The 24,535-nt window shown below is 39.9% G+C and overlaps 1 protein-coding gene across 5 annotated transcripts in view; it reads right to left on the reverse strand.

Annotated features, from left to right (window-relative positions):
• Positions 1–24,535, reverse strand: part of TAF5L (TATA-box binding protein associated factor 5 like) — a 30,188-nt gene that overhangs the window by 5,421 nt on the left and 232 nt on the right. The window contains exons 1-4 of one of the 5 annotated variants that reach the window (XM_046650256.1): positions 24,300–24,426; positions 14,344–14,488; positions 10,517–10,621; positions 3,048–3,772 (exon numbers count right to left, since the gene is read on the reverse strand). In XM_046650256.1, the coding sequence (XP_046506212.1) occupies positions 3,048–3,772; positions 10,517–10,621; positions 14,344–14,485 (972 nt within the window). In that variant the 5' untranslated portion in view covers positions 14,486–14,488; positions 24,300–24,426. Of the gene's footprint in view, positions 1–3,047; positions 3,773–10,516; positions 10,622–14,343; positions 14,489–19,775; positions 19,796–24,049; positions 24,257–24,299; positions 24,427–24,535 lie in introns of those variants that run through there. The other 4 variants (XM_046650264.1, XM_046650272.1, XM_046650278.1 and 1 more) reach the window with 4 other exon arrangements.

Below are 24,535 nucleotides of genomic sequence, written 5' to 3' on the forward strand. Positions count from 1 at the left end.
GATAGAAGCTACAGGGCAGTGCTGTGAATCCAGTTTTATTTGGCATAATTAATAGAGAAAATTTTATGCTTGCATAGGAGCTTTTGGGTACTTTTTGATTTTTTAAAAATCTGAAATATAAAACAGATATATATTTTTTAAAACCGAGATATAATTAACATGCTATAAAATTTACTCTTTTAAAGTGTACAATTCAATGGTTTTCAGTATATTCACAGAATTGTGCAACCATCCTAACTATCTAGTAGACAACATTTCCAGCACATCAAAAAGAAACCCTGTACCCATTAGCAGTCATTCCCTATTCCCCTGTCCCCAGCCCCTGGCAACCTCTAATCTACTTTCTGTCTCCATGGATGGGCCTACTCTAGATATTTCCTGTAAATGGGATCATACAACATGTGGTCCTTTGCAACTGGCTTCTTTTACTTAGCATAATGTTTACAAGGTTCATCCACATTATAGCATGTATCATATATCACGTATCTTCATTCCCTTTTATGGTTGAATAATATTTCATTGTATGGACAGACCAGATTTTGTTTATCCATTCATCAGCTGATAGACATTTGGGGTAATTCCACTTTTTGGCTATTATGAATACTGCTGCTATGAACATTCGTGTGCAAGTTTGTGTGTGGACATATGTTTTCAGTTCTTTTGGGTGTACACCAAGAAATGGAATTGCTGGGTCTCATCGTTGTTTAAATATCTAATGTTAAACTATTTTATCCACTAATTTATGCAACAATTACTGCTTCACAAAGATTAAAGCAGAGATTGCAAACTGGCTTTTCTACTTGGTTTACAAGGCTCTTTCTTACTTCCTGTCATCTCTGTGACCCAGGTGGCTTCCCCGTTTACTTTTACCTGCTTGGCTTCTTCTACAGGAGTGTGAGTTTATGACCTCTGTGTTCAGAGTCTTGATTTTAATTGATTTTAATTGTGAATTCCACAAGGAAAAAAGAAAGTCCAAGTTCTCATTGAAGAAACACTGAAAACCAACTATCAGAACTAATTTATACCTTGTTTTTCCCCCCAAAATGCTCTGTCAGAAACCAAAAAGCAAACTACTGTGACAAATGGGTGTGGGTGAGGGTGGGTGGGGGAGAAGAAATCTTAAACAGGAAATCCCTCAACGACAGAGTAAGAGGATCTCAACTTTAGTTCTAAAGTTAAAAACGAAAAAAAGTTTGTTCTCAAAAAAAGCAGAGGCTACTACAGTACTTTCAATATGAATAATGATAAATAAACCAGAAAGATACTTAAACAAAATGATTGCTTCTCTGACGTCCTTTGTTCTCTTCAAAGTGGATAGCATCTCGATCACTCACCCAGTTCAAGCCTGAGACAAAGATGTCATCCTGGACTCTTCCTTTCCCTCAGCCCCTCCCTTAATCCAGGACCTAAGCTCTTGCCTAGTCCACCCACTGTGTTCTTTTCCCCCAGGCCACTACCATAGTTCAGGCTACCATAATCTCTCACATAGACAGCAGCACCACATTGCTTCCTGTTCTCCCCCTCCCATTCCAGCCATATTTAATTTCTTTCAGCTCCTGGAATTTGTCATGTTATTTTGCAGTTCTGGGTCTTCAAATGTATGCCTCTGATGCCTGGAAACCTTCACAGAACAAGTCAAAGGCTAGTTTTCAATGGTAGCCACGGGAGAATCTTAAAATTTTTTTAGTCTAATATTCTTTCCATCTTTGTATCTATCTTTGCTACCTTCCTTTATATTAATATTTAATGCCTAGAACAATCCTCAAATTCAGGATCAATAAAGCTAATAAGGTCAGTAGGAATAGTTTTTTTTGGTATTTAGAGAAAATTGAAAGTAAATGAGGGCAGTATTCCTCCGTTGTATGTGAGGAATCCCCAAGAGGTTAGAACTGTCTCCAAAGAAAAAAGAAATTTGATAATTCAAATACATGTGCAATGAAAAATATTGTGGAGGGTATTATAAAATTCTAGAAATCAAAGCTTGTACATTGGAATTTAGACTCTTTGCTCGCCATAACAAACTCCTCTAATTACGTTGTCTCAGTTGCAAGAAACAAAGAACATACTAACATACTAACTAGAAAGTGACTGAGAAAACAGAAATAGGAAAAAACGGCTTAATTATGCATGCAATATTCTTGCTATCCTTATCAGCAACTGGAAATTAACTCAAGTGATTTTTTTTTTTAAACTCAACTTTTCAACGCTGTGGAAAGAATTTGCCATCCAAAAGTAACTTGAGGCAGAGCTACCTGAATTTCAGTGGTAATATGACAAAAATATTCTAGCCCACAGTTTTTGTGGGGCCACTCTCGGGGAAAGTTAACTGTGTAAAGTTCAATTTCTATCTCATTTTGCCCACGTTTTTTCTAAGGCAGTGACTCTCAGTGACCCGAAACTCAGGCCAGTCAGCCTGCCCTTTTCAACAACTATCCCAAAGAAACCAAGCAAGATCATTGTACTGACTGATGGATGAAATTTCAAGTATACTTCCTGTGTATTTTTCAGAACAGGCTATGGGAACACCCTGGGCCACATGGCCAGAGGATCTGCACTGGCCTCAGAAAGGAAGATAACACCTAGTGTTGGTGGGGGTGGAGAGAAACCAGTATTCTCATTTGCTGTCGATGAGACTGGAAAAACGGCAATATTTATCACAATTTAAAATGTAGACTGTTTGACCCAGTAATTCTACTTCTAAATGTTTGTATTTGCACAAATGCACATACACACGTTTACCGTAAATCTCAATATTAGCTACAGGTCTTTAATTAGGCTTAGCAATGTTATCCACATTTCAGATAGTAAGAAATACTGACCATTCATTAATAACGTTCAGTTAATATTGTTAAAAATAGTTTTCATCTCTTCCAAAGTTGGGAAGAGCAGAAATTCAATGGCTATAGGTTACATGGCATTAGTTTGGCTGTAGCTCTATGATGAGGGAGATAATGAAGTCCATTTTCCGTAAGATCTGTCATGTTTGGTAAGAATATTCTATGCAAATTAGTAAGGCAGATGTAGGGAAGAAAAAATGATATTCATACCTCCTCCTCCAGAATATCACAAGCCAAGTGGATGCGGGACACGTCTACTTGATGGGGTTCTGATTTTAACTTCTTGGATCGTAAACTCCACAGTTTTATACAGGAGTTGTCAAACCCAGCAGCAAGCAGCTTGCTATCTGGGGAGATTTCTGCAGTGTTCAAAAGCTGCTCTGTGTTATAGAAGGCATAGAAACAGATGGTAGTGAGGGAGGGGGGGCCATCCTTGACCCGCTTAATGCTCTCCTGCAAAACCTCCAGGGCAGCCTCGTTCTGCAGAATAGGGGCAGGCATGTCAGTGCCTTCTAAGCCATTGCCCTCACTTCTTGAGGAGCTGCCGCTGGCATAGAGTTGGTAGTCTGTTCTCTTGGCAGGCTGCACATCAAGATGGATATGCAAGGTGAGGACTTTGCACAGGGCGGTGTTGTTGTCACTTTGGAGGTAGCGGATAAGGTAGTTGTAGCTGTCTTCTTGGAGACGGACCACGTACTTGTTATCTAGGAATGCTCGAAGCTTGAAGTTAGACAGGATGTCCTGGATGGTTTGAGTGGTCTGTAGCTGCTCAATGACATCCTTCTGGCTAGCGTTCTGCAGAAACATTCCATGGAAGCGGCTGTAAAAACTTTCCACTGTGCTCTTCGGACTGTTCTGGACCAGGTTGAGATGGAGGTAGACAAAGAGAGGATAGAGGAGAGGCATCACTTCATGGCTATGCTGGGAATCAGAATCTATAATGAAAAAAAGTGAGGGCTTTAAAAGGGGTATAATCTCAAAGAATAATGTGACTCTCCAGGGGAGCCCACCATCACATAACATTTCTTGTCAGGACCCTATTTTCTGAGGCTATTGATTGAAATATAAGCCCAATACAGAATTCTAGAAACTCAAAGTCTGAGCCTTTTGACTGAAGAAGGAAGAGCAGGGACTCTGAAGTCTAGCAAACCTGGACTTGACGTCAGCCACAAATCAGGAATTTGACGCCCAGAGAGGTTAAGTAACTTGCCTACGTTCTCACAACAATTCAGCAGCTTGTATCCAACAGGTCTTCAAGGTTTAGTATTTTTTCCAACACATTAGTGTTTCTCAAATTGGGTACCTCAGACCTCTGAGTGTCCTTAGTTGTATTCTTGGGAGATTGTGAGTTGTTCACAGAAACTTTTTAACTTGACAATAATTTAAAAAACAATGAACACAAGTATATCCAGAATTATATGGATGGCCATTTGGCAAGTGCTGACATATAATTTTAGTGCTCTATTTTGTTTTGTTACTACTTTTGGCATCCACCGCCTACAGCAAATCAAAGTCATTATTTTAGTGGGTTCATTAACATGTCTAGCTACCCACACTGGCGTATCCTAACAGTAAGATGACAATATTCATCCATAATTGTCCCATATCTCTCAGTTACTCATTTTGATTTTTTTGGTTAAAAAAACTTCTCTTTTGCAGTGATAATTTACAAATGAGACATTTTCATGTCATGAAGATTAAACCATTTACTAATTTGAGACTTTAATACCATAAAACTATGTGACAAACAATGTTCAAAAAAGTGTACAGCTTTATTTGTCACAGGCTAATGAGAAAAGCCCAGAGGTGTATTTGACACCTAAATAAGTGATGGCACAGAGTGAGCTGTGATGGAGAAAAGGTTTCGCAGTCATTCAGGTGAGACAAGTGGTGAGATAGCCGGCCCATCGCAGGGCACAAACATCTCAGGGGAGCTGCATGAAAACTAGCCTCTGTCACAGCCACCAGGACCATCTCTGGGTCCATGTGGAGTAGCAAGGTAGTTCTGGCAAAATCAATCCACTATCTTCACTCACTGTTGATGTGAACTTTATTGTTTTTGTGGTTTTGCTTGTACTTTATTTATAAATGAGTTTGGGTTTCATACATAAATATAGTTAAGCATAAAGGTTTTGTATCTAGTGTAGTGTTTGCACATATTTAAATAAATTAATATAAAAATGTTTTAAGTCAGCACTTAGCATTTCTGCTAGCATTTTTTTTCATGAAAAGGAATCCATACATGGCTCAAGATTCACTGCATTAGAGAATCTTGCCTCCCTAATTTGATGATAAATGATACCAGCATGCCGTCTCTGCTTAATACCCTATTTTACTTTACTGCAGGTGAATTAACTGCATAATAGGTGCATTTTAGAATAAATGTGTCCCTACTCAAATACATATATCGAAGATGAACTTAAATTACAACAATGATTCCACCGAACTGGAAGTTAAGACTGCCACCTGGCCAGTTTGGGCTCTTCATGCCTTTGAATCAACAGGCAAAGAAGGGAGTTACAGTGTTGGCTGGGGTGACTGATTGTGTCTGCCAAGAGGAAACTGGACTGCTACTCCATGATGGAGGTAAGGGAGAGTATGTCTGGAATATAGGAGATCCCTAGGGAATCTCTTAGTATTACCCTATCCTGTGATTAAGGTCAATGGAAAACCACAACAACCCAATCCAGGGAGGACAAGTAATGGCCCAGACCTTTCAGGAATGAAGGTTTGGGTCACCCCATGAAGCAAAGAACCAGGACCAGCTGAGGTGCTTGCTGAAGGCAAAGTGAATACAGACTGGGTAGTAGAAGAAGGTGGTTATAAACACCAGCTATAATTACATGACCAGTTAAAGAAGTGAGAACTGTAACTGTTATGAGTATTCCTCATTTTGTTATGAATGTGTGTGTATATCTATCTATCTATATAAAATTTCTTCTCTTTCTTATTCCCTTATCATGTAATATAAGTTATACTGACTTTATATCAGAGTATTTAAGTGTCATTAACTTTGCATCATAGTATTTAAGTTACAGGATATCAAGGAGAATAAGCAGCTTCCCCCAGGGACTTTGCTTCCTCTTACGGGGACAGGAATCAGTGCGTTTTCAGGTGTACGCTGGAAAGTTGTATTATGTTAGGCAGAATTCCCTCGGTCTCCAGCCTGCTGGCCTGCACTGTAGATTTTGGACTTGCTAGCCTCCACAACTGCATGAGCCACCTCCTTAAAATAAATTACAATAAATCTCTCTGTATATACATCCTGTTCATTTTGTTTCTCTGGAGAACTGATTAATACAGATCTTGTTATTTCCTAAAATACTGTAATTCTTTAGAAGACCTCTGGAAAATTTATTTCCCAAAATATTAACAAAAAAAACCCAAAAAACAAAAAGACTCAACCCTTACCAATCAGACTTCCAATACAGTCTACAGGGATGAAGGATTATTTTCAACTCCTTAAAATCTTAGTTTCAAAATGAGAGGAATTTTAGTAAGTTTAGAAAAAACCTAACCCTCAAGAAATAGGGTTGTACTACTTTAAAACTTACTGAAATTCACTGTTGTTTCAGCCCACAGTTTCAAAATTGCTTAATTGTTCTCCCTTGTCTGAAAAGAACAGTATGTTAGGTATAAAATAAAATCTCAATCAGCATATTCATTCTGTGGAACAAGGGAAGACTCATATGTCTTAATTCTCATTGTTAATCTTGTTTCCCTGCAATCATGACACATATTCTATATTTTACTGAAAGTGTACTCGCTTAAAATGTTTTTTTCTAATTACAAAAGTAACATATCCTCTGAAAAGTGTGCTTTTTCTTTCTTCCATTCATCTATCCACTGGATATGTAATGAACACCTACTTGGTACCACATTCTGATGTTGGTAAACAAGAGAAAAATGGAGTTTTTCAGGGAGTTTGCAGGAATTAGTAGTGAAAGGAGCACTAAGTTAAACAAAAACTGAGCTTGTTAGTCCTCATTCTCCTGCACTTCTCTGTAGGGTTGGACCCCAGTGACCACTACATCCTCGTCCTTTGTGCTGAAAGACCAGACTATCTGGGCTCAGCTTTTCACATCCCTCCCTTTTGGGCTCTTCTTCCTTTTCTCATTCCTCAAATACTTATTTCATTTGAAAGAACACTCGGTGTGTGTGCCTCCTATGAGCCAGGCACTTTACATCCATATCGCCTCTAAGAGTCACAGTTCGCTCTAGGTTCACATTCAGAGTGCTTGACTCCAAAGTCTATGCTCTTCTCACTACACCTCCTGGAGAAAAGGGCCTATAGCAAACAGGTAAGCTTGCAGAATCTCTCATGCAGATAACTTCTGGAGGAAAAATACATTAATGGTGCTACAGCCTCAGACACTCTTATCTTTCTCTAGTATCTCCCTTTGAGACTTATCATCTCCTAAGACTTTAATTTATACCTCTTTATCATAAGTCTACATCCTTCTCTAAATTCCAGGCTCAAATTTCCTACTGCAAGCTATACAGTAGGATGTCATCATCATAACAATGTAAAAACTATAACCTGACTTACTTCTGTTCAATATACTTTTCAACCCTGCCTTGTCACAGAGCCTGAGTCATCCTCAGCTCCTCTTCATCCTCTATTCCTAAGCCTCAGTGATCCTACCTTGGTAATTTAACTATAAAATCAAGACCCTGCTTTCCATTTCCACAACACTGTTAAGTTCTGGTCCTTCTTCACCCCACTTCTCAAGTTTTGCAGTGGACTTTAGGCTGGCCTCCTACTCACGCCTCTTACAAACTTCTAACAAACTCTTTTAAAAACTGCTTTCAGACTAATATTCACATCAATAGTTGTCTCCATCTTCTCGCCTTGCTTGCTGATCAGGTCTCTCTTCAATCTAGCTCCATCTCTAATTTGAAAGCCTCATTCTCAACAAAGCTAGTTCCTTCACTACCCTACACAAAGAACTCATCTCTGCCCTTTTGCTCATGTCTTTCCACGTACCCTCAATCCTCCTCCTCCTCCCCTTCCAGTTAACTGAAATCCAACCCATCTTCCAAGTGCTAACTTAAATCCCACTTCCTACTCAGTAAAGCCTTCTCTGACTACCCCTGTCAAAATCACATTCTCTTTCCATTCCAAATGCAATTGCTGTGTGTACAAAATTCAGCAATTGATCTCATACAAGTCTGAGAAAACAATTCTACAATATTCAAATTTTATTTAAAAATTTTTACTTTCACTTTTAGCCTTCTTATGTTAGGAGTAGCTTCCAAATTAGATTAATGACTACATCTTATACTTTATCTTGGTTCTCAGGAAATATTCATTCGATTTGGTTGACTGCTCTTCTGAGACCTGAGAGTGGAGAAAAATGTTCCAGGAAAAGTAGTCTATAAGGGAAGACATATATATTCACCCCCTCCAAATAATCTGTGACCAATGGATTAAAGAATTAAATTATAGAGAAAATAACAATTTTCTCAGTTTTGAAACGACATAAAATTGCAAAGGAAAAGGTTGACAGATTATAATTTATTGAAATGCAAAGTCCTAGGCAAAAGAAACTATGAGATACAAATAAAGTAAGTACCATATATTAGGAAAAAGCAGCACCTTCAAAAACTTGGGGTCAACCGCTATGCTATATTAAGAGCTCTACCAAATATTTAAGAAAAACCAAGAGCCCAAAGAGAGAAATTTGAACAGAAAACTGCGCCAGGATAAATCACATTAGTGGTAAATTAAATGTATTAATTCTTCACTGCAAAAAGTCATTGTAGTTCTATAATAAAATTATTCCAATGAGTCCATTTTATTATAGCTTTGCTTCAGTGATTAAAGACTATAAACAAAAATCTACACAGTGTCACTATGGTCATCTGAGTGTCATTCATAACGAAAATAAGTCATGTCCATGCCAAGAGCCATCTCATAGCATAAGTATATGGAATGCATCACTATTATAATGATAAACTGGGGGCTTTATGCTTTAGTCTGTTTCCTTCATTGGATGGCATGCTCCACATCAATATCCTCTATTGTAATGCCTGGCATGTAGTCAGTGCTTAACATAAAATATTGGTTGAATGAATGAAATAGGAAGCACGAAAAAGGCTAGGCATTTCTTTCTAAACCAGCTTCTGCACCACTAGAGTGGTAAGAGAAATCTATCCTGGAGATAAATATAATATTTTAAAAACTGAGTAAAATAACTTTCTAAAAATTGATGTAAAAATTTTTATAAATTGCTCTAAAGCCTCAAAAACCAATGCCAATGATTAAAACTAGCTCATTATCTCCAAGTTCTTGCTTACCTCTAAATGAAACCCTACTTAGAAATTCAATTTTTTTAATCCTTCGTGGAGATGCAAAGCAGCTGGTCACTATTCTGAGATATTTAACGTTCACATGATTGGGGGACATTAATGGAACCTTTCTTTCCAATTTAAACATAATAGATTTGTTTTACTAAACCATTAATCTTCATGATTTTTTCATTTTCGTAACGATGTAAAAGACTATTCTCTACTTATGAATTCTATCACTTAGCAACTGTGAAACTGATAAGATAATCCTCTCTAGGGTTTTATTTTGTAACATTTATTTCCTGTAAAATTTTGGTCATTTTCTCCAACCACAGAATACAGAAAATGTGGATTCTTTCTTTATAAAATATTAATCATTATGAGGGTCAAGTAAAATTAGGACAACTCTAAGTCTGTATAAAACTAGGTATATTATTTTGGTTCATATATTGATCACTTTATATGCATCTTTATCATTAAAAATTGTTAACCTGAGGATTGTTTAAATAAGGAAAGAAAAATAAAACAGCTTCAAAGTATTTTAATTACAATTTCCCACTAACCAGTATCAGCTAATCATTCTCAATTCTTCAAGAGCAGATCTTACACCTCAAGGAGTTTTGCAAAAAGGAAGTACTCAACAAAAGACTTTGATCAATAACCAGAATCAACATGGTTACTCTTACTGGAATAATCTTTCCAACAGTAAAATTATAATCAGTCATCCTGTGACTGCATGAAATCACTTGGTTTTGCCTTTGAATTGCCTTCTTCATTTCACATAGGAGGAAATGAAGGCCCTGGAGAAGCTGACTCCATTTTTTAAGAAGTGATTAATTTAAAAAGTCATACAGTGAGTTAGAAGAACTGAATAGAACTCCTGTCTGTTGATTTTGTGTTTCAGTGGTCATTACACCCCCGTAAACTGGTCTGAATTACAATTTCTAATTTTTTTTGTCTTGCTGATTCACAAGGACCATTGTCCTGCGCTTTTGGAAATAAGAGGAAGAGACCATTCTGAGGTGTACTATTATTAGTGGTGATATCAACACGTATTTGAGAGGCGCATTTCACACACGCTGCATTTAAGGATGTTTCTCTACATGGCTGATTTTGCTTTCACTCATCCCACCCAAGTCCCCGTCACTGTGCTGAAGGCTGTGATAAAACAGTGAATAAAACGCCCAGAGTTCCAGTCCCTGCAAATTTTAACCTCATGATTTCACTCTCTCAGGAATTCCAACAGACCATAACTTTGAATGCAAGGACTGTGTTAAACTGCCTTTGAATCCCTAGTACCTACACCAGACCTAGAATATTGTAGGTTTTGAGGGAGATTTGCACTACTCTTTCTTAATAAGAAAAAGTTCCTAGTGTTGAGGACTTACCGGTCAGAAAATTCCGTAGTCGTCCAAACTGTACTTCATATTGCTGGGGCTCTGCCTGGCATGGGGCTGCAGACACTATGTTGGCGCACCCAGATTCTGACTGGACTGAGGAAGGAAAGTTATACAAGATGGGGGTGGGAAAGACAATTATTAATGCAATATCTGGCAGGATGGATGGAAGGGGGTGTTACATATGCAAATCAGTAGATTTTCAAAGTATGTTGGGGCTTCTCGTTAACTATGACAGACTGATAACACATATCTGTCTCCTCTCCCTCTTGATACCCAATACAATGGCAGTAGAGGAAAGAAAAAGTTTATATAAAGCACAGGATAAATAAGCTGAATGACAGAGGATAGGTATGTAACTTCAGGGAACTAATTTGAGTTAGACCCCATGTTCTGACTTTTTAGAATAATGTGCCTCAGTGCGGGTTTATTTTCAACCATTGTGCTGGGCACTTCATGGGCCCTTTCAATCTGGAAATTTGTGTCTTTCAGTTCTGAGAAATTTTCTTGAATGATTTTGTTGAATCTTTCTTATTTTCTCTTTCTGGGACTCTTACTATTTCGAGATTGGAGCTCCTGAACTGATCCTTTTATTTTCTCTCCCATATTCCATTTCTTTGTCTTTCTGCTCTACTTTCTGGGAGGCTTCCTCAACTTTCAACCATTCTACTGATTTTTCATTTTCACTATGATGTATTAGAATTTACAAAATTTGTTGTTGCTCTCTGAAATTTCTTTTTAAAAATAGTATTCTCTTCTTGTTTCAAGGCTATCGTTGATGGTATTTTTGAAGTTTTCTTCTCTTTACTGTTTGCTTTCCCTAAGTGGTTTCTCACCGTTTCTTTCCATTTCTATTCTTCATAGTAAGTAGATTAGTTTCTTGTAGGGTCTGACAGCCCATAGCTGCCAGTGTGCACAGCTGAAAGTGAGGCACTACAGAGCTGATGAAAACTCCATGTGCTTATCACCCAGGATGACCTGGATGGACAATTTCTCAATGTCAATGTCTTTATGTCTTTTCTCTTGGGGACGTCTGATTCACCAGGAAGAATCTCTTCATTGCCTTCCCGGAGGATAGGTGCCTGGCTGCCAGTGTTCTGGGCAGCAGAATGGGGGAAGGAGTCTGGAGTCTGAATATTCAGTATGAAAATATGCATTTAATGTCTATTCTGTGAATTTATGCTTTCTAAAAAGGAGGACAAAATTTTCTTATCCCCTTTGCAGGGGAAAGGAAGACACTGGGGAAAGGTAGCTGGGGACTGACAGAAGCCATCTTTAACAATAATCTGGATGAAACAGTAATACATTTTAGGAGATGGAACATGGATGTGGGAACAGTAATTAGTGCAGCAGGGCTGAGGAAGGAACAATATAAAATGTATAGAAAGAGAGATATAGATGAGAAAAAAGTCAATGTGCACTACTAGGACTCAGAGAGACAGCTGGAGGGAGGAGGATATGCTGCAAGGCTACACACAGGAGGAGGAGGCTCTTCCCTCTTCATGTTGCCCCCAACCCTGAGTTTATCCATCACTAAGTCCAACAGAGTTCTAAAATCTATCCTCTCCTCTCCGTTCCTATTACCACTTCCTTAACTGTCTTCACTTCTCACTAGATTGCACTATGGCCTTCTAACTAACTTCCCTGGTTCTAATCTGGGCCTTTCCCAATCAACAAAGCCATCAGAGTGATCTCTCTAAAATTCGCATTTGATAACTTGGATACCCTCCTCCAACCAGTGCCACTTCCCCCCACCCCAGCCCCCCCTTTAGCTCCTAATGGTTCTTTTGAAACTCAGCTCATTCCTTCTACTATTTACTGACCCATGACTACATGCTAGGAACCACAAGACCTTTTAGGAAGCCTTCCTTGACCTGCCAAGCTAACTTAGATGACTATCTCCTTTGTTCCTACAGAACCAGGGGCATCTCTCCTTCACAGAACTTAACTACATCATACCTTTTTAATTATTGATTTATCTGCCTCATTTCCTGGCTATAATGCTAAGCTCCTCAGGAGCTGGAATCGAATCTTAGCTATCTTTAGAACTTTTCATCACCTGGCCTACAGCAGATGTTCAGTATGTTCCTGCTGAATGAAGATATAATTACTCAGATTACTCAATGGACAGAAACACCTAGGACAAAATCTTATGATAATCTCATTTCACGTTTCTCACATTTCCTAGTAGGTTTCCAGAAACAACAGTGACTCTCCGAATAAGCCATTCTATCTAAACTAAGACAACTAAGAAGAGTGAAGTTCTAGAAGTCTGTGTAATGTGCTTGTTCCTATTTTCTGTCAACAGAACAGCATTGAATTACTGTCCTCAGGTTCTAATGAACGCAGGGCAGTACGAGATTATTCATGCACATTAAAGACTGTGATGCCAAGTTTAGAAGAAATTACTACGGCCCTGTAAATTGGCTATCCTACTACAAACAATGAGGAATTTATTAATGTATTCCAAGCCCATCAACAGGCCCTGTTCTTTTCAAGGGTAACTCAGCGGAGTCTGAAGGAAAGGAAGAATGGTGTAGATTTGATGCTGAAGAATAAGAAGGCAAATCCATGTTGGGTTTCTTCTACTGTCTCAGAGGGAGTCAAGAACCACTCTTTTGAGGACATCCTCAGGTTTTTATTGTCTCATCACTCTTTTTCCACAGCAATGGCAATCAATACACCCTTATAGCATAAAGGATCTGGGTCCTTGATTTTGAAGGTAATAAGAAAAGAGGAAGCTGAGGTAGCTACTGCTAGCACGACGAAGGTTGAAACCAGTAAGAGATGGAGTAGGTGATGACAGATACATAGAAGAGCAGAAGAAAGCAGAGGAACAAAGAAGAGAGAAGGGCCCAGTCTGAGTAGATGAGCAGGGCTGAGCTGGAGAAAGCACTGCAACCTTGAACTCCACACACAGGCTTTAGAGCAGCCTTTCATCATCCTAAAAGCACGGCAGTAAAACTTGCTCCAGGGGCCGGCCCAGTGGCCAAGCGGTTAAGTTCGCACACTCCGCTTCAGTGGCCCAGGGTTTCACCGGTTTGAATCCTGGGTGCAGACATGGCACCACTCATCAGGCCATGATGAGGCAGCGTCACACAAGGCACAACTAGAAGGACCCACAGCTAAAATATGCAACTAGGTACTGGGGGGATTTGGGGAGAAAAAGCAGAAAAGAAAAAAACAAAAGCAAAAAAAACTTGCTTGAAATCTCTACTACACAAATTCAATATAAGAAAATTGTATCCCATAAAAACCTGAATTCACAAAATAGCTAAGGAACAATTATTTATTATTCCAGATAGATTCAAGACAAATTTTTCTACAAAAGAATCCAATTTTAAAACAAACAAAAAACAAAAACAAATTTTAAAAGCTTTAGGAACATATCTATTGTGTCACTATTTCCAGCCACTGAATCCAAAGGACTTGTTCACCCAGCAAACCTGACTTCCACAGGTGAGGCTACAGGAGGGGACACATGCAACAGGGGGACAGGGACTCTAGCCTACGGGTCTCATAGGATAACAGTTTCTAGAAGGAACAAGTTACACATAATCTCAGGTACAGATAAAATCATTTAGAATTCTGAGGCAGGATATATTAGGACAGGACGTTTTTACAAGTGGCATCCAAGGATGGCTTTGAAGGACAGCCAGTTCTAGAGCCAGCACCACTCATCTGGCGCTGCCCACTGAGGTTGTTGGACAGTGTGCGTAATCTGGCACTATGTCCAGAAGAGGAAAAATCATTTCTTGTGGACCTTGACATGAGTTCTTGTGCTCCAGCTCACCCCCAGGAGCAGCCCCCATGGTTACCTGTGAGATTGGCTGCCATCTCCTCAGCAGTCTGTGACAGACGCAGTCCTTGCTTCAGGGGACCATCTGAGTCCACGTACTGCCGGCGTTTGAGGTAGCAGGACACAGCCATCTGAATCTGCTCGGTGCGCACTCGTTTCATGACCTTCGGGGGGAACCACAGAACTATAAGGGATCTGGGAGATCATCCAATACAACCAGGACATCACAGACAGGAAAAATAAGTAGTAGAGAAAGACTAGCACATGGCTAGTTCAGTGACCTAGTTAAGACACAAAACTAAGTTTCTTCATTACTAACCTGGTGCTCTCTTCCATTTTATCTATTTTCCCAATGACAATACAGACAACTTCAATTATGGAAAGTCAGATTATCATGGATAATAAAACCCCATAGATTGCCCCCAAACTCCTTTTAATTCCATGACTTCAGTCTGCCTGATTAGAGATGCTAACAAAGAGCAAACAGGACCAGTTGAATGCCAGGGTCAGGGTCTTTTATTTCTCCTGCCTACCCTGTGAGAGGTGTTAATTAGCAGTGAACCAGCCAAAAAAGCAGGCAGGAGGCACTACAAAATCAAAGACCTGAGAAACTGAGAAAGTGGATAGACAGATTTTGAGGAAGTGAGAGGTTAATAACGGATTTGAGCACTGTGTTTTCATTTTTATCATATTACTTACCTCTTTCATTCTTTATTTGTAATCACAGGTACAGAAAACCATCAAAATGGTAAGACGGTATGCATATGTGTTAAAATTCATCTCATGAATTCTTATAAGAAAGGAAAATAGTAGGAAATGCATTCAACAGGGGTAAATTGCTTTTGATAATTCAAGCTAATCTGAGGGTTCCTCTTCCACAGAAAAACTATTTTCCTTGACTACTAAATTTATTATCAGGAATGACAGGTGGCCGAGTGGTTAAGCTCGTGTGCTCCACTTCAGCTCCCCAGGGTTTCGACGCTTTGGATCCTGGGCGTGGACATGGCACTGCTCATCAGGCCATGCTGAGGCAGCGTCCCACATGCCACAACTAGAGGCACTCACAACTAGCATATACAACTATGTACTGGGGGGCTTTGGGGAGAAGAAGAAGAAAAAAAAAGAAAGAAGATTGGCAACAGATGTTAGCTCAGGTGTCAATCTTTAAAAAAAGAAAACAATGACAGGAACCGCTGATATTGCCATGGGCTGCAAATACTACTTTGCCAGAAGTAAAGAATACTGTAGTCCAGATGACCAGCAACAGCTGGATGAATTTTCTGTTGTGTAAAAAATATTTTCCCCTTCAAGATCCAAATATGGTGTCCATTTTGGAATGCATGTGACATTATCCACACACATGTAATCAGCCCCACCAAGTAACATTCTTAAATCAAGGGTTCCCAATTTTTGTGTGTGTAAGATGTGCTTTCAGTAAGTTATTTGGATGTGCTTAAGTTTTCAGTTTCAATTACACGCACTGGACTTCTCCTTTGTGATTTCCTCCATTCTTTTTAAAGACTAAATTCCTCCCTTTCCAGAAATCTGTTATTTATTTTTTCTTAAAAACTTTTTAAAAATTCATTTATATCCAATTTTTATCCATCTGCAATTTCTTTTAGTGTGTGATGTGTGGTGAATAACCAAACATTTTACCCAGATACTGTAGCAAACAAACTGTTCCAAAATCATTTGCAAATAATCCTTCTGAACTAAGTGGTGGTAACCCTTTTAAAATGTACTCTGAAGATCCACTTTTCAATTCTCTAAGAGTCATACGACAAACACTGAAGGCTGAAGACACATATACTAAAACACATATATCTATATATAAATATAAAATGTTAGGACATCCTAAATACGTTATTTTAAACTACGTGTACAGAAAGATTAAATTATCTATGTTTTTCATTTCTGGATCTAGAGTATAAAATATTTGTTAAAAAGGAGGGAGACTGGGTCTGATACAGTTGAGATTCAGTATACAATGAAATATATTAACCTATTTTCCAATACTGAACCATCTTTTCACTATGGAATTTGCCTCACTCAGTTATGGTCTTTCACTGTATTGATAACTCAGATTATTTTTTAATTAAGATTTTTTTTATTGCTAATACAAGGATTCTGACACTTTGAGAGTGGGGATCCCTGCTCTAAGCATTATCTGCCCATCAACGAAGAGAGAGAATTGTTTCTTCGTGGTTACTAATAAGCATTACTACATCAGTTTGACTATATCAGTGATTCTCCATGGTTCTCTAACCTGGCTACTCACAAGAATCTCCTGTGAGTGGGTATATATAAATAATTTCAGTCCCAGAGATTCTGATTCAATGTTCTATTTAAAAAGAAAAAGTAAATGCATACAAAGACTGTGACAGTACTGCCCTTCCCCAGTTTGGCCCAAAGTCAGGACTAGTCAAACCAGGACCTCTGCCTTCCCCCACCCCACAGCTCCCACCATCACACACCCCTACAATACTGCTTGCTAAAGCTGTTTTTAATCTAACTTCAAGAGCACTTAGTCTCCAAATTCTTCCAAAGCAGCCCGAGTCCTCGTATTTTAGCTGAGACTAAAATTTTTCCAGATTTCCTAATGCCAATCTCTTGTTGCCATGGGAACTCAAGCTTGTATCCCTGTGTGTCCCTTAGTGTTCCAAATAAGATCAGAGTAAGAGATCACCTCTCTACCAGGAAAACACCATGCATGTGAAAGACACAGGAAAACTGACAGAGAATAGACCCTGCAATGACACAATGCCCTCAAGGTGGGACAAAGTATATGCATGTCTGAGGAGGAGGGGAAAAGAAATGAAAGCTAGGAAAGAGGAAACAAAAAGGAGAATGAACAACAGCAAAAACTGGCCATATTTGGGATTGCTAGGAACTAGTTTTAAAATACTGATTCTAATAAATTTCTCCAAATGGCCGTTTCTCTGAATCCAAACCACCATTTATGGGAAAAGACCTTCCCTGAGGATGGGTGGTGAGCCAACTGTAGGTCCAAGAATCTTAAGGGCAGGAATACTGGCATTAACTCCCTTTTACAGCCACCCTCAACAGAATACCAGAGACATGACCCAATCCACTTAACTGGATTTGATTCCAATGCATACATATTTCAAGTGAAATAATTAATGAAAAGAGTTGTGCAGAGAAATCAGTTCCCCTCCCCCAAGTGATTTCCATAGTACCAAGGCCATAAATGGACACATTTTAAAAAACCTCCTTAAAATAGACCTGTCTTTTGAGAGATTCAGACATGATATTAATACTGCAATTTCAAGTTACCTACTTAGCTTTTCCCATAATTATAAAATCTTTTAAATTTAAATTGAGTTTGGATATAATTTCATCTTTCTTAAAATTTCAGGATTTCTCATAATTTTCAATTTACATAAAATATCTTAACTTTTAAAGGTAAAAATAGATGACCACATTTCTTTCTCTTCATGTCACATTATTAGTATTTCTGGAAATTAAAATGAGGATTCTGACACAATATGTATCTATTTCTCACATATCAACAGTTGCCTACTGATTAACTAATACTTCAACAAAGTTGCTATATAAAATCAGGACAGGATCATTTTCCTGTCTCAAAGTAATAACTATGCAGGAAAAACTACAGCTACACTCTTCATACCGAACTACAGAAACACGGGAAGCAAAGATACAGGGAACCCATGCACGCTCAAGATGATGATAATAATACAGGACTGCAGCTGAGTAAATCTTTTCACTGCATCCTAACCCCATTCGCTTATGTTCAATGCCTATGGTTAGTGGAGGGGTGCTTAGAGGGACACCCCCAAGACCATTACTTCACGGGCTAAGTACTATACAATTCCATGAAATGCCAGTAGAGTACTTCATGGACAGCAGCCCCTCGATATAAGGTGGCAGCTTTGAGTATGGATGAATTGAAAACAAATTCAGGTAAACTCACCATCCTCAAATCAGCTCCCCAACTGAGTATACTGACAGGTTGCTAGGTGTTTGGTTTTTTCCTAAGTAAATATATTTTTTCCAACTGTAAATTTTTTCTTAAAAACAGATAAAAATTATTTTGTATTTTTTGTTAAATGAGATGTCATGTAAAGTGCCTACTAGGTAATCAAATATTAGTTTTCTTCTCTTTACTTGCAGCAGTCTAGACGGGTGTAATAGCTATCAAAAGGTCATTCTAAGTAGGACTTAAAAATCTAAGCTTTTGCATTAATCATCTTGATAAAGTGTATTCAATTAGCTTTGTGAAAATATAAATCACAGCTGAAAAATAAATGAGCCATTCTACTCTTAGACTCAGTCATACCTCATATAATTTTAAAATTATAATGGCCTTTCACATTCAGTTTTTGCTCAATCACAGACTGACATGAATACACCTGAAGCTGTGCTCTTTTCCATCATGTCCCAAGAAATAAATGGCACACGAATAAGGCTCATAGCTGGGAGCTCAGGCTGCAATGTAGAACCTGGAGGGTTTTTTTTGTGGGGGGAGGAGGAGCAGAAATCATACAACCAGGCAGGGAGATGTCACTAGAAATTGCTTTTCTCCACCACCAGTGGCAACCTCCATGATGTCTTTCTTGTCAACTATTCTCTTTCCTTACAGCTTCCCACCCTCACCATTCCAAATCTGCACCAGTCTCCCTACCCAGCTAATGAGCCTACTCCCTATCTCAGCAGGCTATTTACTAGACTTGAGATTCCTCAACTCTTGCCAAATCTAACAGTCACTTTTCCACACTATCCTACATGGTCTCTCACTGCTGAACATACCTCCTCCCTTGAAACACTCTCTCTCTTGCAAACGTGTCTTTCTGGCTCCTCCTCTTCCATTCTTGGTCTGCTTCTCATTCTTCACATTCCCTATCATCACACTACTTACCCAAGACTTACAGTCTCTAGTCAGATCACCTTCCTGAGCTCAAGTCTAAAAGACATGTCTACCCAGAAGTCACAAACATCTGAAATTCACTGTGCTCAAATTTATCTTCCTTTAAGACCTCGTCCTTCTCCTTGTTTTCCTAGTCAGCTTAATGGTGCCACCACCCACCACTAGAGCAAAAAAACCCAATCATCTTACGATTCTTTTCTCTCTCTCCCTCTCACTTCTAAGCAGCCAGTAACTCCTATTCTACACAGGATTCTCTCTTGGAGCCACTGCTGCTACCCTATCCTCACTGCTACTATTTCACAGCACAAATCTCTTCTCAATTGAACTACTCCAGTATCTTCCCACTTCTAGCACTACCTCAAACCACCCTTTAGAATGCAGGCAGAGTAAAGGACAAATCTGATTATGCTTCTCCCAAAATCCCCCCCCCCCCCCACCCCGAACTGCCAATACAGGCTGTCCACTCCTGCCATCACTGTTCCTTAGTTCCCCCAAACAGATGGAGGGGGCTCTGGGACAGGGCTTTTCTCATCTTTGAAACTCACATTAAAAATAAAGTGAGTAGGGGCTGGCCCAGTGGTGTAGTGGTTAAGTTTGTGCACTCTGCTTTGGTGGCCTGGGGTTCACACGTTTGGATCCCGGGCGCAGACCTAAGACGGCTCATCAAGCCATGCTGTGGTAGCATCCCACAAAGTGGAGGAAGACTGGCACAGATGTTAGCTCAGCCACAATCTTCCTCAGGCAAAAAGAGGAAGATGAGCAACAGATGTTAGCTCAGGGCCAGTCTTTCTGAAATAAAACAAACAAACAAACAATAAATAAACTAAGCCTTGTCTAGCTTCTGCCTGGAATTCTTGAGAGTTTACTTTAGGCTCATGATTTCTCTGAATTTTTATGAACCAAAAAAAGCCACAGATATTTGGTTCCTACTTTAATACTATTTACAGGACAGAGAAATTATTTCTCTACAAAACCTCATTAACATGGAAGAGTACGGCACACTCTCTCACTCAAAACGCATAATTTACTGTTTGACTTCACAGAGAAAACCTTCATGGATACTCTATTTGGCAACACTACTGCAGACAAGAAACAGAGAAGAAGGAGAAATGTTTCCCTATGTTTACAGTTCTCCCTGAAACTGACTTCAAATGCAGCAAGTGAGGTTTCAGAGATACTTTAATGACACTGAAACATCTGTGTGTGTCTCAGAGTGGAGTGATCTTCAATTTTTCATCTTAAGTAGTACTGTCCAACAGGACTTTCTGCAATAATGGAAATGTGCTAGGTCTGTACTGGTCAGTATGGTAGCCACCAGCCACAAAGGGCTATTGAGCAAGTAAAATGTGGCTAGTGCAACTGAGGAACTAAATTTTTAATTTTAATTAAATTTAAGTTACCACACGAGGCCAACGGTTACTGTAGCGGACAACACAGTTCTAGACCATGGTATTACTTTGTGAAACTAAAGCATCACTATCTTAGCTTCAAAATGTTAATTCACAAAGTTTTGCAAAACACTTCTGATTACTAAACTATCAAATTTCCAAAAGTTAGTATTTTGTTACTAAAAACAGGGCAACCTTTTATTATTACCAAACACTGTAAAGTGATTAAGATATAGATACATTTCAAGACATCTTACCAGAAGATGATTTTATTCGACTGCTAAACAAAGAATTATGAATGGAAGTTCTCTATAGTGTTTTCCAAACTTTGTCAGTATACAACATTCTTTAAACCATCTAAAAGTTAAAAAAATGAGAAGAGAAAAGGGAATTTGCTTCAGCAGAGAAACAGAGTAGCAATTAATTTCTGTTAAAACATCCAACTTTAAAAGGAAAGTTCAAACCTGAGACAACCTTACTCTTACAATGAGAAAATTAGGAAGAAAAGTTTTTGGTTAACAAAAAAAATCTTTTAGGATTGTAGATGAAATAGTCAAATGTCTGTTTATAATCTTTAATTTATTAGCTTACATCTATGTACTTAAAAATATATAAGGCAATATATTAATTCCTGAAACAATTTTACTCTAACTCTTCACTTTCATCTTCAACACCAGAGTCTCTGTGGTCACTTAAGCCGCTCTGAATCATCAAATTCCACTTTCTAGAGCACACCACCTTCGCATCTACCAAATCGGCTATGAGCGAGCACTTTGTGAATCCTCATGATGCACTCACTGGAAATCTTAACCCGAGCCATCAATCCCCATTCAGGTAGGCAGAACTTTTTTTCACTCATCACTCACTTATTGATTGTATAAATATCCCAAACTAGCATCTAATGAGGTTGTTTCAGCCCAATACGTGTTTCCCAAACAGCATCTTGTTGTTCCAAGAGTAACTGAGTGTCCTTCAATAGGAGAGGTTTGAACATGAGGTGATATCCTCTTTTCAGAGGGACACTTTTGCGGGAAACCTTGCCTTGTCATCAGGCACATATAGAATACCCTTGAAGATAACTTTTAGGAGAGAAGGCTGCCTGGAATGACCTAAGGGTTTCTTCATGCCTTCTGTAAGTGCTCTCTCAGCTTCCAGATTTGGATTAAAATGCTTGTCTCTGCTAAGTAGTCATTTTCCTTTTGGAGTCACAGGCAGACACAAAGCTGCCAGGACAGGTGGATGAGCCTTCCCTACTTTTAATACAATGCCACAGTATTGTAGGTAAGCCCAGTTTTTCCAAAAAGCTACTCTGAGGCTATGTGTAATCAACTTAAAAACTTTCTACTGCCTCCACCAGTGTGGAGGATAAAAAAAATTCAATCTCCATTGTGTCATTTGGAGGTTACTCTGATCCACCTTCACTTACCTATCTGGTGAGTACCACCCCACCCTCTCACCTCCAGGGGCTTTGGTCAAGGCTCCTCCATTAACTGGAGGTACCCCTACACTGGCACTCCAGCTTGGTTTAGCTAAATCCCACTCAGACTTCACAGCTCAGCTCATCTCTGCCTCCCAAAAGCTTCCTTTAACGTGGCCCCCTCTACTCCCTGAACCTAGGAACAAACATCTATTACAGCACTCACAATACTCTTTGTTTCCTACACCACCACTATCAAATTCCTAACGCTTACTGAGCATACACCACTGGCGAGACACTATTTCAAGTGCTGCACATAGATTATCTCCTCTACATCTCAACAACCCTGTAAGCAAGCTAACACTTTTCAGACAAGAAAGCTGAGGCCCAAAGAAGTCAGACACTGTCCCAAGGTTCTGCAGTGCTGGGACGAGAACTCAGGCCAACTGGCTGCAGGGTCTGAGCTCTCACTCTTTACAGTGTCCTGCTGCCCAAAGGGTTTTACATTAGATCAGGGGCTTTTTGGGGGACATAATAGTGAAGGCTTACCAGATGCTTGCTGAGAAAATGATCAGAACAGTTACTACCTGAGAAGCTGCGTGCCCCATGAAGAGAGGCTGCAAGCTTTACTTCTAGTACTGTCCCCTGGGTAATGCTGGTTTAACACAGGATCTCTAGGGCTCTCTTCCAGCTAAAATAGATCATCAAAAACAAACCCTCCCTTTCTCCCGAGATGCCCTTCATAGGTGTTGTGACAGACATCTGTTTGCAAAACAAAACCCAAAAAACTAGTTACTGAGCAGTTAAGTGAGGCCTTTACCCAGTTGCACAGTCACAGAAGCACACAGAAACCTCATATTTAGAGGCAGGACCAACAAAACTATTCCAAAACATACTAATCTGATTTATTGTTGATGACAAAGAAAAATGCTCAAGGCAAGCCCACCTTTTCGTTTCCTAATTTAACAGTGATTTTCAAGGGAGGAGGGATTTGTAGTTCATAAAAAAAAATCAAAATTAGTATGCTTCACAGATAACACAAAAAAATTTTGGCCTACAAGGAATCTAGAAAGTATCTTGCTAAAACCCAGGAAATTATAGTAGCTAATAGTTAATATTGACAGAGTGCTTTTTATATTTCAGGCATTTTCACATCCATTATTCCTTTTTCTGGTACCCTTTAAAAGGTCCACTTTTTTTTTTTTGAAGAATATTAACCCTAAGCTAACTGCTGCCAATCTTCCTCTTTTTACTGAGGAAGACTGGCCCTGAGCTAATATTCATGCCCATCTTCCTCTACTTTATATGTGGGACGCCTACCACAGCATGGCGTGCCAAGCCGTGCCATGTCCACACCCAGGATCCTAACCTGGAACCGGGACCCCCGAAGGGGAATGTGCGCACTTAACCGCTGCGCCACAGGGCCGGCCCCAAGGTCCACTTTCAAGTTATCAGTCATTATCCCATTTTACAGAAGAATAAAACTGAGGTTAACAGAAGTTACACAAATAGTTACATGGTTTCAACCTTAGGTCTATGTAGTCATCAAGCCCCATCCACTATATTAAGCTTCTTGGAGTTTAAGATGCGGCACAATCTCCCTTTCCTACACCCATTTTCAAGCAGGGCTGTGACCAAGGCTGGAGAACGGCTGCGGTGTCCTCCCTCTACCCTACAACTCAGGTATTTCATACATTTCTATCACCTAACAGAAGACGAACTCCGCCCTTACTCTTCTTCCCAACACGGCGCCCAACTGTTTAATTCGCGGGAATTACCATTCTAAGATTTCAATCTGCAAGGTCAGAGTTTAGGTAATTTAAGACGAAAGCCGCATTGGATTGGCAGATTTACCTTTAGATCCCAGAACCACAGAAGCTGCGAGATCCGCATTATAACGACACTTTCACAACTGATGGGAGAACTGCATAAAGCTTTCCTGTACTCCACTTCCGCTAAGTCTAAAATGACACCCTATTTCTAACCATCAGCTCACTTCGGACCAACGCCTTACCTAACACATTTTCAGGAGCCTCGCGAGGACCGCCTAGGCGCACAAACCTTACACGCTGTCATGAGTTAACCTCCAAGGCCACCTTGCAGGTCGGATCCTCCAGCAACACTTAGTCTGACCCGAGACCTCCCCTGTTACATGCAGAGGTCGACCTCACGCCCCTCCGCTCACAACCACCATGTGCGAAGTTTAATCTTGAGTTCGGCCAAAGACATTTCCTTTTTCCTTAAATGAAGAAAGAGGTTTGGACCTGTGCTCCCGCCTGGCTGCCCGGCACTCAGGACCCTTCCCGACGAGCGCCCGAGGCCGCCCCGCAGGACCCCGGGCGGGAAAGCGGAGCCCCCAGGGGGTGCGGACTACAGGCCACGCCGCCGGCCGCCGGGACTGCAGGCCCAGGGCGGAGCAGCGGCCGCGCCCGCGCTCCGAGCCCCGCCCCGCCCCACCCCGCCCCCACCGCCGCCGGCGGGACTCCGCGCGCCCCCACCC

The sequence above is a fragment of the Equus quagga genome, chromosome 2 (assembly GCF_021613505.1).
Source record: "Equus quagga isolate Etosha38 chromosome 2, UCLA_HA_Equagga_1.0, whole genome shotgun sequence".
In the NCBI taxonomy this organism is placed as follows: domain Eukaryota; kingdom Metazoa; phylum Chordata; class Mammalia; order Perissodactyla; family Equidae; genus Equus; species Equus quagga.